We start from the raw sequence: 18,215 nt of genomic DNA, 5'->3' as shown, positions 1-18,215 counted from the left end.
GGTCACACACCATTTCTATTTGCAAAAACACTTCACTTTCCAAAGGTCATCCAGGATAGTTCTTGGCTTCTATTCCCCTTTGTAACCTTCCTAACCTCCCTTCTCTCCACTTTCACTTCCAGTAAGAAGTACAGTTCTTACTTCTAACTAGAGGTGAAACTGGAGAGATGGTAGCACAGTTTGGAGTTCAAAGTCTTCCAGTCCAGTGCTTCTGCTGCTTCCTCCATTGTCCTAGCCCAGAGAGACAAACTTCCAATGGTTACAAATTTGGCATCCACCTTGACAGAATAGCACTGGAGGCTCTCCAAAGGAAATTCATTAGGTAATGTCCTTGGCTAGGAAGGCTGTCCTATCAAGTGCAGCTGGACGGTTTGTGTTTGTATTCCTCAGTGTTCAGAAGAATGTCAGATTACTTGTATTCAAATATATAAGTGCCGAAAGGAGCTTCACTGAGTAGATGTTGAGATGTTTCCACAATGAGAAAGTCACAAACAAGGGGACATAGCTACAAAATAAGGGACTGAGGGACTGGTCTATAAGATTATATTATTATTATTATATTGTAATTTGTCCTCTACTGTGCCTATTGTCTGGTTTATTAATTATTGTACTGCCCTGCACTGTTTTGTGCACTTTATATAGTCCTGTGCAGGTCTGTAGTCTAGTGTAGTTTTTATGTTGTTTTACATAGTATAATGTAGCCTTGTGCTGTCTCACATAGTCTAGTGTAGGTTTGTGTTGTTTCATGTAGCACCAAGGTCCTGGAGGAACGTTGTTTCATTTTTACTGTGTACTGTACCAGCAGCTTATGGCCGAAATGACAATAAACTTGACTTGACTTGGTAATTTAAAACTGAGATGCATAGAAGTCTCTTTCCTCAGAAAATTTTAGATCTTTGGGATTCTCTGCCTTAGAAGGCAGATTTTTATTTAAGGTGGGGGTAGATAAGCATTTGTAAAATTGAAGAATTAAGATTTATGGAAAATGACAAAGAAGTTGGGAGCAGCGTAATTATCCATGAGGATATTGAATGGTGGGAAGGCTTGAAGGGCCTTATTACCTACTCCTGCTGCATCTTTCTTGTGTTTTATGTTCCTGTGGTGCTCTTATTCTACTTGTTCTCTTTAGCTTCATTTTGCTAATTTTGTCATTTATCTTTCTTAATGAATAGCTGAACCTGGCTGCGGAGGAACATATGGAGACAGTGAAGGAATTCTTACTTCTCCCAATTGGCCTCATCCATATCCCAGCAGCAAACAGTGCATCTATGTTATAGAACAGCCCACAGGAGAGCACATTCTTCTTCAATTCACACATATGGATTTGGAACTCCATGACAACTGTTCCTTGGACTATATAGAGGTAAATTATCCTTTATTATCAAGTATGCTCTCATGAACACATGGATCAGTTTAAAAGCAAATGCAGTTTTAAAACACAAAATCACTGTATTCTGATTTGGCACGTGTTACATTTTTATTTAGTAAGTGTTCAATGAATTCACTGTTACCGAACAGAGTTAAAGTATTGATACGGGAGACATTTTTTAACTTTATCATATTAACTTCTTAGAAAAGAATGCAGTGGGCGTGACGACATTAAGTAGTGTGGTGTTAGAAGATTATAACAGCAGGGTATATTGATTCAATCTTTATACTCTTTGCATCTGGGTGAGGTACTAAAAGTTTACCTTACCCAGAGGAATAGTGCTGAAGTTTTCAGTGAATTAGGGTGGTGAACTACATGGGGAATGGGTAAAGCTTTATCACGAAATATGCAGATGTATATGTGTGGTAGATTTCCCGGAGAGAATATGAAATATCACAGCTGCTTGTGTTTTTACATTTTAATAATGTGTTTGCTAGACATCGATCTAGTTGACAGGATGAAGAGTAACTTGCTTACATTCTAATTCAATAGTCTCTGAGGTGGCTGATAAAACATATGTGTAATTTGCAAACTCTGCAGCAACAGGGTAGATGCATGGGTTCTGCAGGAAATTATGCACTCTTTCATCTGTTTGTAATAAACCTTTGTGTGCTGCAGTCATAAGGAGTAGAGGTGCTCAGTGCAATTCAAGATGCTTGATCTCCATTTTGCACAGACACAAGGCAGGGCTGCCCATGGGTAACTGTTACATCATTCCAAAGAGGATTTTGTATTGTAAGTGAAAAGCTTTTCCTATCCCTCTGGGGTCCTTTGCTGTGATGGAGTTTTGGGAATCTGTTGTCTGGCAAGTGGACAAGGTGTCTATCTGGGAGCATTGATTGAAAGTGATCAAAGATTCGGTATTAGTGTATTGGCCAGCAAGAGCAAACTGATGTTGTTGCATAGTTTTGGAGGTTATCAAAGTTAGAAATGATGCTTACTATTGACAGGACATGTCTTTGAAGCATCAGGAAAGTATGGATCATTGCATTGGCTGAGCATGAGTGTAATCTCTGCTTTGAGATTTTAGAACATAGAATAGTACAGCACAGTACAGGCCCTTCGGCCCACATTGTTGTGCTGACCCTCAAACCCTGCCTCCCATATAACCCCCCACCTTAAACTCCTCCATATACCTGTCTAGTAGTCTCTTAAATTTCACAAGTATATCTGCCTCTACCACTGACTCAGGCACTGTATTCCACGCACCAACCACTCTCTGAGTAAAAAACCTTCCTCTAGTATCCCCCTTGAATTTCCCACCCCTTACCTTAAAGCCATGTCCCCTTATATTGAGCAGTGGTGCCCTGGGGAAGAGGCGCTGGCTATCCACCCTATCTATTCCTCTTAATATCTTGTATACCTCTATCATGTCTCCTCTCATCCTCCTTCTCTCCAAAGAGTAAAGCCCTAGCTCCCTTAATCTCTGATCATAATCCATACTCTCTAAACCAGGCACCATCCTGGTAAACCTCCTCTGTACCCTTTCCAATGCTTCCACATCCTTCCTATAGTGAGGCGACCAGAACTGGACACAGTACTCCAAGTGTGGCCTAACCAGAGTTTATAGAGCTGCATCATTACATCGCGACTCTTAAGCTCTGTCCCTCGACTTATGAAAGCTAACACCCCATAAGCTATCTTAAGTACCCTATCTACCTGTGAGGCAACTTTCAGGGATCTGTGGACATGTACCCCCAGATCCCTCTGCTCCTCCACACTACCAAGTATCCTGCCGTTTACTTTGTACTCTGCCTTGGAGTTTGTCCTTCCAAAGTGTACCACCTCACACTTCTCCGGGTTGAACTCCATCTGCCACTTCTCAGCCCACTTCTGCAACCTATCAATGTCTCTCTGCAATCTTTGACAATCCTCTATGCTATCTACAACACCACCAACCTTTGTGTCATCTGCAAACTTGCCAACCCACCCTTCTACCCCCACATCCAGGTCGTTAATAAAAATCACGAAAAGTAGAGGTCTCAGAACCAATCCTTGTGGGACACCGCAAGTCAGAACCCTCCAATCCGAATGTACTCCCTCCACCACGACCCTCTGCCTTCTGCAGGCAAGCCAATTCTGAATCCACCTAGCCAAAATTCCCTGGATCTCATGCCTTCTGACTTTCTGAATAAGCCTACCATGTAGAACCTTGTCAAATGCCTTACTAAAATCCATGTGTATCACATCCACTGCACTACCCTCATCTATATGCCTGATCACCTCCTCAAAGAACTCTATCAGGCTTATTATCAGGATGATCGGCCCTTCACAAAGCCATGCTGACTGTCCCTGATCAGACCATGATTCTCTAAATACCCATAGATCCTATCTCTAAGAATCTTTCCCACCAGCTTTCCCACCACAGATGTAAGGCTCACTAGTCTATAATTACCTAGATTATCCCTACTACTTTTTTGAACAAGGGGACAATATTCGCCTCCCTCCAATCCTCCGGTACCATTCCCATCGACAATGAGACATAAAGATCCTAGCCAGAGGCTCAGCGATCTCTTCCCTCGCCTCGTGGAGCAGCCTGGGGAATATTCCGTCAGGCCCTGGGTACTTATCCGTCCTAATGTATTTTAATAACTCCAACACCTCCTCTGCCTTACTATCAACATGCTTCAGAACATCAACCTCACTCATATTGTCCTCACCCTCATCAAGTTTCGTCCCATTGGTGAATATTGAAGAGAAGTATTCATTGAGGAACTCGCTCACTTCCACAGCCTCCAGGCATATCTTCCCACCTTTATCTGTGATTGGTCCTACCTTCACTCCTGTCATCCTTTTGTTCTTCACGTAATTGAAGAATGCCTTGGGATTTTCCTTCACCGTACTCGCCAATGCCTTCTCATGCCCCCTTCTTGCTCTTCTCAGACCCTTCTTAAGCTCCTTTCTTGCTACCCTATATTCCTCAATAGACCCATCTGATCCTTGCTTCCTAAACCTCATGTATGCTGCCTTCTTCCACCTGACTAGATTTTCCACCTCACTTGTCACCCATGGTTCCTTCACCCTACCATTCTTCATCTTCCTCACTGGGACAAATTTATCCCTAACATCCTGCAAGAGATCTCTAAACATCGACCGCATGTCCATAGTACATTTCCCTGCAAAAACATCATCCCAATTCACACCCGCAAGTTCTAGCCTTATAGCCTCATAATTTGCCCTTCCCCAATTAAAAATTTTCCTGTCCTCTCTGCTTCTATCCTTTTCCATGATAATGCTGAAGGCCAGGGAGCGGTGGTCACTGTCCCCCAGGTGCTCACCCACTGAGAGATCTGTGACCTGACCCGGTTCATTACCTAATACTAGATCTAGTATGGCATTTCCCTTAGTCGGCCTGTCAACATACTGTGACAAGAATTTGTCCTGGACACACTTAATAAACTCTGCCCCGTCCAAACCCTTGGAACTAATCAGGTGCCAATCAATATTAGGGAAGTTAAAGTCACCCATGATAACAACCCTGTTATTTTTGCACTTTTCCAAAATCTGCCTCCCAATCTGCTCCTCGGTATCTCTGCTGCTACCAGGGGGCCTATAGAATAATCCCAATAGAGTAAAACACTCCTTTCCTTAAATAAGTCATAGGTTGTGTGGGGGCATTGGAGGATGTGGTGATATTTTTCAATGGAAACTGCTTTTACTGAGAGATAGCTCCTAATATATTGAAAGACATTGGAGTTTACCAGAGTCTTGCCATTAACCTTGATTTGGGAGCAGTTATTTTGAAGTAAGTGCAGGTTGGTAGAGACCTTCTGTCTTCAAGATTTTCACCATAATACCCATCCTCTTGTCTACATCAGCAAAAGAATTACCAGACTCTTGATGGTTGATTTCCAAGAATACACATTTGTAAGTGCCATAAGTATTCTGTGAATCACTGACTGAGACTTGGATAGTCTTGGCACTAGAGTGGGTGCAACAGTTTTTTATTACTGTACATATTATTTTCAGTGGGGCATGCTGAAGATATAGTACATGATTCTAGCAAGTAATATTGAGAAGAACATTGGGGAAATGAGATGGCCTTGCCTGTCCTTAATCTGTACTAAGATTTTGGTGAACCTCTTTATTGGAATAATGGTGTGTGTCATTGTACAGCAAACATGTAATGGTAATTAATATTCCTTTGAAAGTTTTTCAGAAAATTCTCGTGACTTGACTCATGCTCAAATCAGCATTATCATTCATTAAAAGTTGATTTAATATTTCAGAAAAATGCATTGATAAGATTATTTTCAAAATTATTTGCAATTTTGATTTGTTTCAATCACAGTAATGTATTGACGATAACAGCTTTTGTGTTTTACTCTAACATATTCCAAACTCTGTAGTATAAGTGCAATTCACTTGATATTTGAGTCTTTAATGCACTTATGGTCAATGATGGTTTAATATAAAGGCATCCGTTAGTCTTGCGAGACCATGGATCTGTGCCTAGAAAGTCTTCACTCTCCAGGGAACAGGCCTGAGCAAGGTTGTATGGAAGACCAGCAGTTGCCCATGCTGCAAGTCTCCCCTCTCCACGACACCAATGTTGTCCAAGGGAAGGGCATTAGGACCCATACAGCTTGGCACCAGTGTCGTCGCAGAGCAATTTGTGATTAAGTGCCTTGCTCAAGGACACAACATGTTCCCTCAGCTGGGGCTCAAACTCACGACCTTCAGGTAGCTGGTCCAATGCCTTAACCACTTGGCCTCGTGCCCACTCTGGTTTAATATTGTGGATTAAATTAATGAAATATGGATTATATTAGCTCACCAGGGAAACTTTGAAAATTTTTTTTTACATCTTTTTTGTTTAGGCCTTAATGCAAGTACAGTAATCTTTCATTTAGATCCAAATGGTGAGATTCTATCTCTGATATCATGTCAGTTTGACTGCAGTTGTAATGTGCATAATTTCAAAAATTGACTAAATCTAACCAATCATTACTTCCACTTTAGTAATCTTTCTAGAAAATAAAAATAGTTAACTCTTTTAAGACAAATAAAAGGATTCACTGAGAATTCTGTCTACTTTATCAATAGGGTGTTATGCTAAAAACGCACCTTAAAAATGCATCTTCTATTTCTGCAAGATAAAACAGGGAGAAAATCTAATTTTCTTTTATACCATAAAAGAAACTGGCTTTCTTATTAACTTCATGTTGTTTTTATTCTATTGATTTCTATTTGTCAATTTTCAGAAGATGCCTCTTTGTTTCACAATACAAAATTTATAATGTTGCTTAATAATCAGCATTTGCTGTAGTTTTGTGTTTTATGCACCTATATATTCAAGGATCCAATTGACAACAAAGGAACATTTATTATATTAATATAATGACATCACCTTGACAAGATTAGATGAACACTTTTTTAGATTACAAGCTGGACTAACCTGTTGTCAGATAAAATATAAAAACAATCATGAAATCCTGAACTACATGAACCTTTGTCTGATCATGTGGTGAGGGAGACCTGATCTCACATTAGCCTTTCCTTAGAGGCCAACAATGAAACACTGCAAATGAGAACCAGACAATATGTGACAGGCAGGGCGAGGTCATGGTGAGGAATATTTCACAGTGCACAACTGCAACATGGGTGGTTGCATCATTTTCATTCTGGAATGTTCTGTTGCATCTTCTCCCAGATGTACAAATTTCCTGTATTCTGAAACATGACACTTCAAGGATTGCAAATGTTGTAACGCAGAGGAATTAGAGCAGCTTGGAAGTATGCAAGTTGATTGCTACTCCCCTGAGGCATATTGACATCTTACTGTAACCTTAGAGTTTGACGTGATCTCAGGGACTTTAATAATATGTGTAATGACAAAGTCTATTGTCTTAATGATATCAGGACTGTAAATATGATTATAAAATCACAGAACCATAACCAGTTCTGTAAGTCAACAACAGACCCTCAGTCTAGTCCAGTACTGCAGATAATAACTTCTAAGTGTTTATTTTAAGTATGAGCGGGCTTCTATCTCTGCTACACTTTCTGTTAGTGAGATCTAGACCCCAGTCACCCTTTCTGTGGGAAGAAAAATATTTCCTAATTTCTCTTCTACCAAGTGTATTTGAAAGCTATTTGTTGGTTTTCACCCCTATATTTAGAGAAAGAGTTCCATCGTTTTTACACACCTTATAATTTATAAAACCAATTTAAATCCTCCTTCAACATTCTTTGTTGCAAGGAAAATAACGATTTATTCAAGTGCCTCTCATAGCTAAGGTTCTGTTAGTCTCAGCAATACTTTTATAAACTTCCTCTACACCTTCTCCAAAGCAGGTAATTCTTTACTGTAATGTAGTGACCAGAACTGTATGCAGTACTCAAGCTGTGTTCTCTTTAGTTTTGTACAAAATTCTGAGAAAACATCTGATGCAGTATTGGGAGCTGCCACTCCCAAAGCCATTTTATAAGACTTCTTAGAGCTTTAGCTGTTGGATCTGCAACCCAAACAAAGGTTATAGCATTATTTTGCAGGTGTAACAATCCTTTCATTAATCAATACCTCAGCCATTTATGTGAATATTATTTCCACGGTCATTGCATAATATTTTGATTCTCTTGAGTCATTTGCTCTGTTTGAAGATTGTCCTTCTGACATCATGGCTGCTGGACACTTCAGTTAAGGGTGTAAAATGGAAGGACAATAAATAACACCTGCTCGCACTTGAAATCTGAGTTCTCATTCTTGTTCTCTTTACTGATTTACTTGATGACAGTTCCTTAAACTCATATAGAAATCTTTCATTAGTGAGTAGTTTGAGTTTGACATTGAAGGTGCCAGGTTAGAGAAAATGACAGCAGAGCATCAGCTGTAAAACATGGATGCCCTCAGATAGTTATTGGACTGGCAATCCTCTCCCACAAAGTTAACACCTAAAAGTGAAAGACAGAAAAGCCTAATTAAGTGTTTTGATTAATGGCAATCTTTATCCTTTAACAATTAGTGGCCGAGGAAAAGGGTATTGAGAACTTTCAGAAAGCAGAATAATCTGTCAATCTTTACTTTGCTTCCTCTTATCTGCCCTATATAGGGTTGTACAAGCATTAAATTCTGGTCTTCCCATGGATTAATAGGAAAATTCAAGGCTATTAAGCCAGTATCATAGAGCACTACAGCACAGAAACAAGCCCTTTGGTCCATCTAGCTTGAGCCTAACTATTATTCTGTCTAGCACCCATTGACTTGCAACCAAACCATAGCTATCTATACCTCTCTCATCCCTGTACTTATCAAAATTTCTCTTAAATGTTGAAATGGAATCCACTTCTACCATTTCCACTGGCAACTCATTCCACACACTCACCACCCTCTGAGTGAAGACGTTCCCCCTAAGTATTTCACCTTTCACACTTAACCCATGACCTCCCGTTTTAGTCTCACCGAACCTCAGTAGAAAAAGCCTTCTTGAATTTACTATATATATATTGAATTTTGCTAACTGCCGACGGGACATCAACCATCTCGACTTCACCGCACCTTGTTCCCATTCCAGCTCACTCCTTCGGAACACTCTGCTCTCCACTCCCTCCGCACTAATCCTAACCTTACTATTAAACCCGCCGACAAGAGGGGTGCTGTTGTAGTCTGGCGTACTGACCTCTACCTTGCCGAGGCACAGCGACAACTCGCGGATACCTCCTCTTATTTACCCCTCGATCGTGACCCCACTAAGGAGCACCAGGCCATTGTCTCCCACACCATCACTGACTTTATCCGCTCAGGGGATCTCCCATCCACTGCTACCAACCTTATAGTTCCCACACCTCGCACTTCCCGTTTCTACCTCCTACCCAAGATCCACAAACCTGCCTGTCCTGGCAGACCTATTGTCTCAGCTTGCTCCTGCCCCACCGAACTCGTTTCTGCATACCTCGACACGGTTTCATCCCCCCCGTTCAATCCCTTCCTATCTATGTTCGTGACACTTCTCACACTCTTAAACTTTTCGGTGATTTTAAGTTCCCTGGCCCCCACCGCTTTAATTTCACCATGGATGTCCAGTCCCTATATACTTCCATCCCCCATCAGGAAGGTCCCAAAGCTCTCCGCTTCTTTTTGGATTCCAGACCTAATCAGTTCTCCTCTACCACCACTCTGCTCCGTCTAGCGGAATTAGTCCTTACTCTTAATAATTTCTCCTTTAGCTCCTCCCACTTCCTCCAAACTAAAGGAGTAGCTATGGGCACCCGTATGGGTCCTAGCTATGCCTGCCTTTTTGTTGGCTTTGTGGAACAATCTATGTTCCGTACCTATTCTGGTATCTGTCCCCCACTTTTCCTTCGCTACATCGACGACTGCATTGGCGCTGCTTCCTGCACGCATGCTGAGCTCGTTGACTTTATTAACTTTGCCTCCAACTTTCACCCTGCCCTCAAGTTTACCTGGTCCATTTCCGACACCTCCCTCCCCTTTCTAGATCTTTTTGTCTCTATCTCTGGAGACAGCTTATCCACTGATGTCTACTATAAGCCTACTGACTCTCACAGCTATGTGGACTATTCCTCTTCTCACCCTGTCTCTTGCAAAAATGCCATCCCCTTCTCGCAATTCCTCCGTCTCTGCCGCGTCTGCTCTCAGGATGAGGCTTTTCATTCCAGGACAAAGGAGATGTCCTCCTTTTTTAAAGAAAAGGGCTTCCCTTCCACCACCATCAACTCTGCTCTCAAATGCATCTCGCCCATTTCACGCACATCTGCTGTCACTCCATCCTCCCTCCATCCCACTATGAATAGGGTTCCCCTGGTCCTCACCTACCACCCCACCAGCCTCCGGGTCCAACATATTATTCTCCGTAACTTCTGCCACCTCCAATGGGATCCCACCACTAAGCACATCTTTCCCTCCCCCCGCCCTCTGCTTTCCGCAGGGATTGCTCCCTACATGACTCCCTTGTCCATTCGTCCCCCCCCATCCCTCCCCACTGATCTCCCTCCTGGCACTTATCTTTGTAAGCAGAACAAGTGCTACACATGCCCTTACACTTCCACCCTTACCACCATTCAGGCCTCTAGACAGTCCTTCCAGGTGAGGCGACACGTCACCTGTGAGTTAGCTGCGGTGATATACTGCGTCCGGTGCTCCCGATGTGGCCTTCTATATATTGGCGAGACCCGACACAGACTGGGAGACCGCTTTGCTGAACACCTACGCTCTGTCCACCAGAGAAAGCAGGATCTCCCAGTGGCCACACATTTTAATTCCACATCCCATTTCCATTCTGACATGTCTATCTACGGCCTCCTCTACTGTAAAGATGAAGCCACACTCAGGTTGGAGGACCAACACCTCATATTCCGTCTGGGTAGCCTCCAACCTGATGGCATGTATATTGACTTCTCTAACTTCCGCTAATGCCCCACCTCCCCCTTGTACCCCATCCGTTATTTACTTTTATACACACATTCTTTCTCTCACTCTCCTTTGTCCCTCTGACCATACCCCTTGCCCATCCTCTGGGTTCCCCCCCCTTTGTCTTTCTCCCTGGGCCTCCTGTCCCATAATCCTCTCATATCCCCTTTGCCAATCACCTGTCCAGCTCTTGGCTCCATCCCTCCCCGTCCTGTCTTCTCCTATCATTTTGAATCTCCCCCTCCTCCCCCCCCCCCAGTTTCAAATCTCTTACTAACTCTTCCTTCAGTTAGTCCTGACGAAGGGTCTCGGCCTGAAACGTCGACTGTACCTCTTCCTAGAGATGCTGCCTGGCCTGCTGCGTTCACCAGCAACTTTGATGTGTGTTGCTTGAATTTCCAGCATCTGCAGAATTCCTGTTGTTTGAATTTACTATATATAGTTATGAAGGGTGTATATATGTAAAAACATAAAACCATAAGAAATTGACAAGGTTTTAGATCAGAAGCTGCGTTGTTATTCAAAAATATCACAACTAATACACTTTCTTATCCACATTTCCACTTGATTTTCATAATTTTTTATATCTTTCTCATCCAAAAAAGTAAGCAAGTTCAAGTTTGTTAGTTTGTTTTTATATATATATATATACACACACACACACACTTGCCTCTGGATTAGAAAACTCTTTTAGTAAGGAGTTTATTTCTTACCTAGATAGTCTCTCCTCATATCATGATAGTATTCTTCAATTTCTCTTCTGCAGCCTCTCTACTGCTATCTCAACCTTCCTGCAGTGTGATGAGCAGAACTGGTTATTCATTACATGTATTACATTTATTACATTAGTATTCATTATATTCCTAGCATGACCTCCCAGTTCATGTATTCTATGCCACAGCAATTAAGGTAAATATTCAGTATGCCTTCTCATTTATCCCCGTAGGCCAGGCATGGATTTGTAGACATGCATTGTAAAATTTCTGTGTTCCATTACATTTCTTGCAATACTACCATCTATTGTGTATGGCTAATTGTTTCACATTTGATTTGCCACTTATCACGATATTTCAATCCATTGGGTCCATGACAGCTGCCTGTGGAGCGATCCCATTAGTCTGTTCCCCCGTTCCATACTTCCTCACACACACAGTTGGTGCCCTCTCCAATATGTCCATCAAATTCTCTCTGATTCTCTTTGCCAATAGTCTACTCTAGGGAGTAATTTAGGAAACCCAGTTAACCTACTAGCACGTTTTGGGTTGAGGGATATGATTAGTGAAGCAGCACGGATGAAATACCATAATCACACAGAAAATGTGCAAACTCTCCAGAGACCACACCCAATGTCAAAATCAAACTGTTAACCCGTTGCTATGCTATAGCTGCTTTAACCATTGCTATACCTTGTTGCCCCCTAAAATTCAAAGTATGTATACTATTAACAACCTTGAAAGTCGTCTCCTAACAGGCAACCACAAAACAAAGAAATCCAATAGAATGCATTAAAAGACTGTCAAACACCCAATGTGCAGAAAAATAAACAAATTGTGCAAACAGTAAAAGTAAGCAAATAACATTTAGAACTGAAGTTCATGAAAGTGACTTCACAGCCACGAAGGTAGACATCACTGCAACCTATTCAGAAGCCCATTAGTTGCATTGTCTGCAACCTCCGTTCAGCACAGAGATGAATAAACCTCGCACTTGATTTGCCACATATCACAATATCACTAGCTCTTTCCCCAAACACCCTGATCTTTTCAATCTGTTCCAGTTCTTAATTCAGATCATTCCTTGCTGCTCTGATATACTCTCAGGCTTGGATCCTACCCCCCTAAATCAGCCCAGCACTTACATTGATCCAATCTCAGACATTTTTTTGCTCTGGAGCCCTGCACTTTGGCTCTGCATCACTTCTGCTCCCCTCACCTCATCTTTGCTGCACCGAATTGCCTCCAAGTCCACTCTAGCAATGCCCAAACATTGGCTCATTCCCCTCTCTTGTGCCTGGGCCAAGCTGCCTCGATTCACACACCAAGCCGCAACTGTGATACATCTTTGAGACATCAGTTCACACCGTGAAGGTGCCAGGGCATACAGGTGGTTCAAAAGGGAAGTACAGTCTATTGATTACAGTGATAGAATCCAAGAATAAGTGTGATTAATATAGTAATTTTTTTTGTCTTAATTGCTACAAGCAAGCTGTCACTGTGCTTCACCATCGCCATCTTAAACTGGATGGTTTAAGTATGTTAAGGCCTCACAAGGCTTTATAAGTTTAAAAAAAAAGTACAGATTTCTCTTAACATAGACATCGTCATAGTCATACTTTATTGATCCCGGGGGAAATTGGTTTTTGTTACAGTTGCACCATAAATAATAAATAGTAATAGAACCATAAATAGTTAAATAGTAATATGTAAATTATGCCAGTAAATTATGAAATAAATCCAGGACCAGCCTATCGGCTCAGGGTGTCTGACCCTCCAAGGGAGGAGTTGTAAAGTTTGATGGCCACAGGCAGGAATGACTTCCTATGACGCTCTGTGTTTCATCTCGGTGGAATGAGTCTCTGGCTGAATGTACTCCTGTGCCCACCCAGTACATTATGTAGTGGATGGGAGACATTGCCCAAGATGGCATGCAACTTGGACAGCATCCTCTTTTCAGACACCACCGTGAGAAAAGAGGACGCTGTAACGAAAAACAATATTTTTTTTTCCCAATTGCAATGGCTCGCTTATCATGACTTGAAAGTTGAACACATTAGTATAGACCCGACTGGGAGACTGCTCAGCCGAGCACTTACGCTCAATCTGCCAGAAAAAGCAAGATGTCTTAGTGGCCACCCATTTTAATTTCACTTCCCATACTCATTCTGATACGTCCATCCATGGCTTCCTCCACTGTCGAAATGAGGCCACATTTAGGTTGGAGGAACAGTACCTTATATTCCATTTGGGTAGCCTCCACCTCATGGCATGAACATCAATTTCTCAATATTCCAGTAATGCCCCCCACCCCCCTTCACCATTTCCCATCCCCTTTTCCCTCTGTCACCTTATATCCTTGCCTGCACATCGCCCCCCTCTGGTGTTCCTCCCCCCTTTTCTTTCTTCCGTGGCCTTCTATCTCTTTTAAGTCAACTTCCCAGCTCTTTACTTTATGCTTCCCCCTCCAAGTTTCAATTATCACCTTGTGTTTCTCTCTTCCCTCTTCTCACCTTTTAAATTACTCCTCAGCTTTTTTCTCCATTCCTGCTGAAGGGTTTCGACCTGAAACATCAACCGTACTAGTTTTCTAGATGCTGCCTGGCTTGCTGAATTCCTCCAGCATTTTGTGTGTAGTACATGCTATCATTACATTTTGCAGAGCTGAGGTCTTTGGTGTCTAATTCATGAGTGACACTCTTGTTTGATAAATTGAAGCACAGCCATTCGCCAGTAGTCTCAAGGAGCCTAGCATATTCTTTCTTCTTTGGGGCAGCATAGTATCCTAGCAGTTAGTGTAATGCTATCACATTGCCACTCAACAGGGTTAAATTCCCTCCGCTGTCTGTAAGAAGTGAATGTTCTCCTTATGAACATGTGGGTTTCCTCAGGGTACTCCAGTTTCCTCCCACATTCTAAAGATAGAAACATAACATAGAAACGTAGAAAACATACAACACAATACAGGCCCTTCGGTCCACAAAGCTGTGCCGAACATGTCTCTACCTTAGAACTACCTAGGCTTTACCCATAGCCCTCTATTTTTCTAATCTCCCATGCAGCCATCCAGGAGTCTCTTAAAAGACCCTATCTTTTTCCTGTCTACCACCGCTGCCCACAGCCCATTCTACACACTCACCACTCTCTGTGTAAAAAACTTACCCCTGATATCTCTGTACCTACTTCCAAGCACCTTAAAACTATACCCTCTCGTGCTAGCCATTTCAGCCCTGGGGAAAAGCCTCTGACTATCCACATGATCAATGCCTCTCATTATCTTGTACACTTCTATCAAGTCACCTCTCGTCCTCCGTCGCTCCAAGGAGAAAAGGCTGAGTTCACTCAACCTATTCTCATAAGGCATGCTCCTCAATCCAGGCAACATCCTTCTAAATCTCCTCTGCACCCTTTCTATGCTATAGTGAGACAACCAGAATTGAGCATGGTACTCCAAGTAGGGTCTGACCAGGATCCTATATAGCTGCAACATTACCTCTCGGCTCTTAAACTCAGTCCCAGGATTGATGAAGGCCAATGCACCGTATGTCTTCTTAATCACGGAGTCAACCTGCGTAGCAGCTTTGAGTGTCCCTTGGACTCAGACCCAAGAACCCTCTGATCCTCCACACTGCCAAGAATCTTACCATTAATACTATATTCTGCCATCATATTTGACTTACCAAAATAAACCACCTCACATTTATCTGGGTTGAACTCCATCTGCCACTTCTCAACCCAGTTTTGCATCCTATCAATGTTCCATTGTAGCATCTGACAACCCTCCACACTATCCACAACAGCCCCAACCGTTGTGTCATCAGCAAATTTACTAACCCCTCCCTCCACTTCCTCATCCAGATCATTTATAAAAATCACAAAGAGTAGGGGTCCCAGAACAGATCCTTGAGGCACACCACTGGTCACCAACCTCCATGCAGAATATGACCCATCTACAACCACTCTTTGCCTTCTGTGGGCAAGCCAGTTCTGGATCCACACAGCAATGTCCCCTTGGATCCCATGCCTCCTTACTTTCTCAATAAGCCTTGCATGGGGCACCTTATCAAATGCTTTGCTAAAATCCGTATACACTACATCTATGGCTCTACCTTCATCAATGTGCTTAGTCACATCCTCAAAAAATTCAATCAGGCTCGTAAGGCACGACATTCCTTTGACAAAGCCATGCTAACTATTCCTAATCATATTATGCCTCTCCAAATGTTCATAAATCCTGTCTCTCAGGATCTTCTCCATCAACTTACCAACCACTGAAGTAAGACCCACTGGCCTATAATTTCCTGGGCTATCCCTACTCCCTTTCTTGTATAAGGGAACAACATCCGCAACCCTCCAATCCTCAGGAACCTCTCCCGTCTTCATTAATGATGCAAAGATCATTACCAGAGGCTCAGCAATCTCTTCCCTCGCTTTCCACAGTAGCCTAGGGTACATCCCGTCTGGTCCAGGTGACTTATCCAACTTGACGCTTTCCAAAAGCTCCAGCACATCCTCTTTCTTAATATCTACATTCTCAAGCTTTTCAGTCCACTGCAAGTCATCCCTACAATCGCCAAGATCCTTTTCTGTAGTGAGTACTGAAGCAAAATATTCATTATGTACCTCCGCTATTTCCTCTGGTTCCATACACACTTTTCCATTGTCACACTTGATAGGTCCTATTCTTTCATGTCTTATCGTCTTGCTCTTCACATGCTTGTAGAATGCCTTGGGGTTTTCCTTAATCCTGGTAAGCCTCAGGCTCGCTCAGCTCGTGTTCGTCTAGGGGAAGCAGCCTTCGGCCCCGCCAATCTGCGTAATCAAGTTTGGGTGGTTGCTGTGTAATGTATCCCAGTACTGACCCACAATGCAAAAATCAGACAGTACACAATAATCGATTAAGTGATTACACTTTATAAATCTTATGGTGACTATGTGGTTGGTAGAGAAACAAAATGTAAAAGAAAAAGGCCCCACTGTATTTGGTTTTAACTGTCCTGAGACACAAATAAATTTGTTGGAACTCACAGAACCAGGTCTTCTTTCCACCAATCGATCTCCTCCGAACTTCGTCCACCCCTGGTGGTCTACCGGAGCGCTCCGAGTGCGTCCTTCCTCTTCTCCTCTCCTCGACGAAAAAACCGCGAAACAGCTCGGTTCCCAGACACACAAGATAGAATAACATGTCCCTCCCATTGGTTAGTTCCCCGTTATCTGTAGTTATAACCCAAACATTGAAGCTACAGAAACCCATTACCTCATAGTTAGCATTACAGAGAAGCCATTTTATTATAACACTTACAGAGAAGCCATTTTATCAGCCTTAACAGTTAGCATAACAGAGAACCCCCTTACAATCCTGTCCGCCAAAGCCTTCTCATGGCCCCTTCTGGCTCTCCTAATTTCATTCTTAAGCTCCTTCCTGCTACCCTTATAATCTTGTAGATTCATATCATTACCTAGTTTTTTGAACCTTTCGTAAGCTCTTCTTTTCTTCTTGACTAGATTTACAACAGCCTTTGTGCACCATGGATCTTGTACCCTACCATCCTTTCCATGTCTCATTGGAATGTACCAACTCAGAACTCCACGCAAATATCCCCTGAACATTTACCACATTTCTTTGGTACGTTTCCCTGAGAACATTTGTTACCAATTTATGCTTCCAAGTTCCTGCCTGATAGCCTCATAGTTCCCCTTAGTTCATATAAACGATTCCCGAACTTGTCTGTTCCTATCCTTCTCCAATGCTATGGTAAAGAAGATAGAATTATGATCACTATCTCCAAAATGCTCTCCTACTGAGTGACCTGACACCTGACCAGGTTCATTTCCCAATACCAGATCAAGTACAGCCTCTTCTCTTGTAGGTTTATCTACATATTGTACAGGTTAGTGGGTTTGTTGGTCAAATGTACGTAATTGGGTTTTGTGGGCTTGTTAGGCCAAATAAATAAATACAAATAAATAAAATTTTGTGCTGCCTTCACAAAATCAGATTTAATTCATCTCAAATAATTATGTTCATCTGTACGCTCAGCTATGGCATTCTGCTGTCCTTTTCCAATCATACATAGAGATTCCAATGGATACTATTCCATTTTTGTACACAAGCTGAAATCTGCTTGAAAGTCTGATATATCAGTAAAGTGTTATACTCTTGAGAAAACAGAATGATTTTCTTGCTCCTTTTCCTAAATTTTATTTGGATTTTAGGTTCATGATGGTGAAGCAGAGACAGATCATCTAATTGGAAAATTCTGTGGTACTGAAGCCCCAGCTCCCATTATGACAAGTGGCAATAAATTGTGGCTTAAATTTAAAACAAATGTTTCTGTCACGAGAAAAGGTTTTGTGGCTGTATATAAAATTGGTAAGGATTCTCCTTTACTTCTGTTTATAAATTTTGAATGTTGAAGAATTATTTGCTGTTTCACAAAATGGTGGGAAACAGGTTTTTTTTTTCTCCCAGAGTTCATCAGAAATCGAGTTCCTGAAATTCTGTAGTGTTCACACCTACATCCGGATTCCCATTATATTACTACTTCTAACTGTGAGCTAATTCACCCTTAAATGTCTGTCATTTTCCCAAAATAAACAGTCTCTTATGGTGACATTGAAATTCATGATTTGTTCTTTTTTGCACATTGGGTGTTTGACTATATTCTTTTTAATGGTTTCTATTGGGTTTCTTTTTTTTGAG

General features: G+C 42.0%; 1 protein-coding gene across 1 annotated transcript in view; it reads left to right on the top strand.

Moving 5' to 3' along the window:
• The window catches only part of cubn (cubilin (intrinsic factor-cobalamin receptor)), a 392,255-nt gene that overhangs the window by 55,993 nt on the left and 318,047 nt on the right, over positions 1-18,215 (top strand). The window contains 2 exon segments of the mRNA XM_072254425.1: positions 1,173-1,363; positions 17,729-17,885. Of these exon segments, the coding sequence (XP_072110526.1) occupies positions 1,173-1,363; positions 17,729-17,885 (348 nt within the window).

This window comes from Mobula birostris, chromosome 3 (assembly GCF_030028105.1).
Source record: "Mobula birostris isolate sMobBir1 chromosome 3, sMobBir1.hap1, whole genome shotgun sequence".
NCBI classification, from domain to species: domain Eukaryota; kingdom Metazoa; phylum Chordata; class Chondrichthyes; order Myliobatiformes; family Myliobatidae; genus Mobula; species Mobula birostris.
This window is presented reverse-complemented; position numbering and strand designations above follow the sequence as displayed.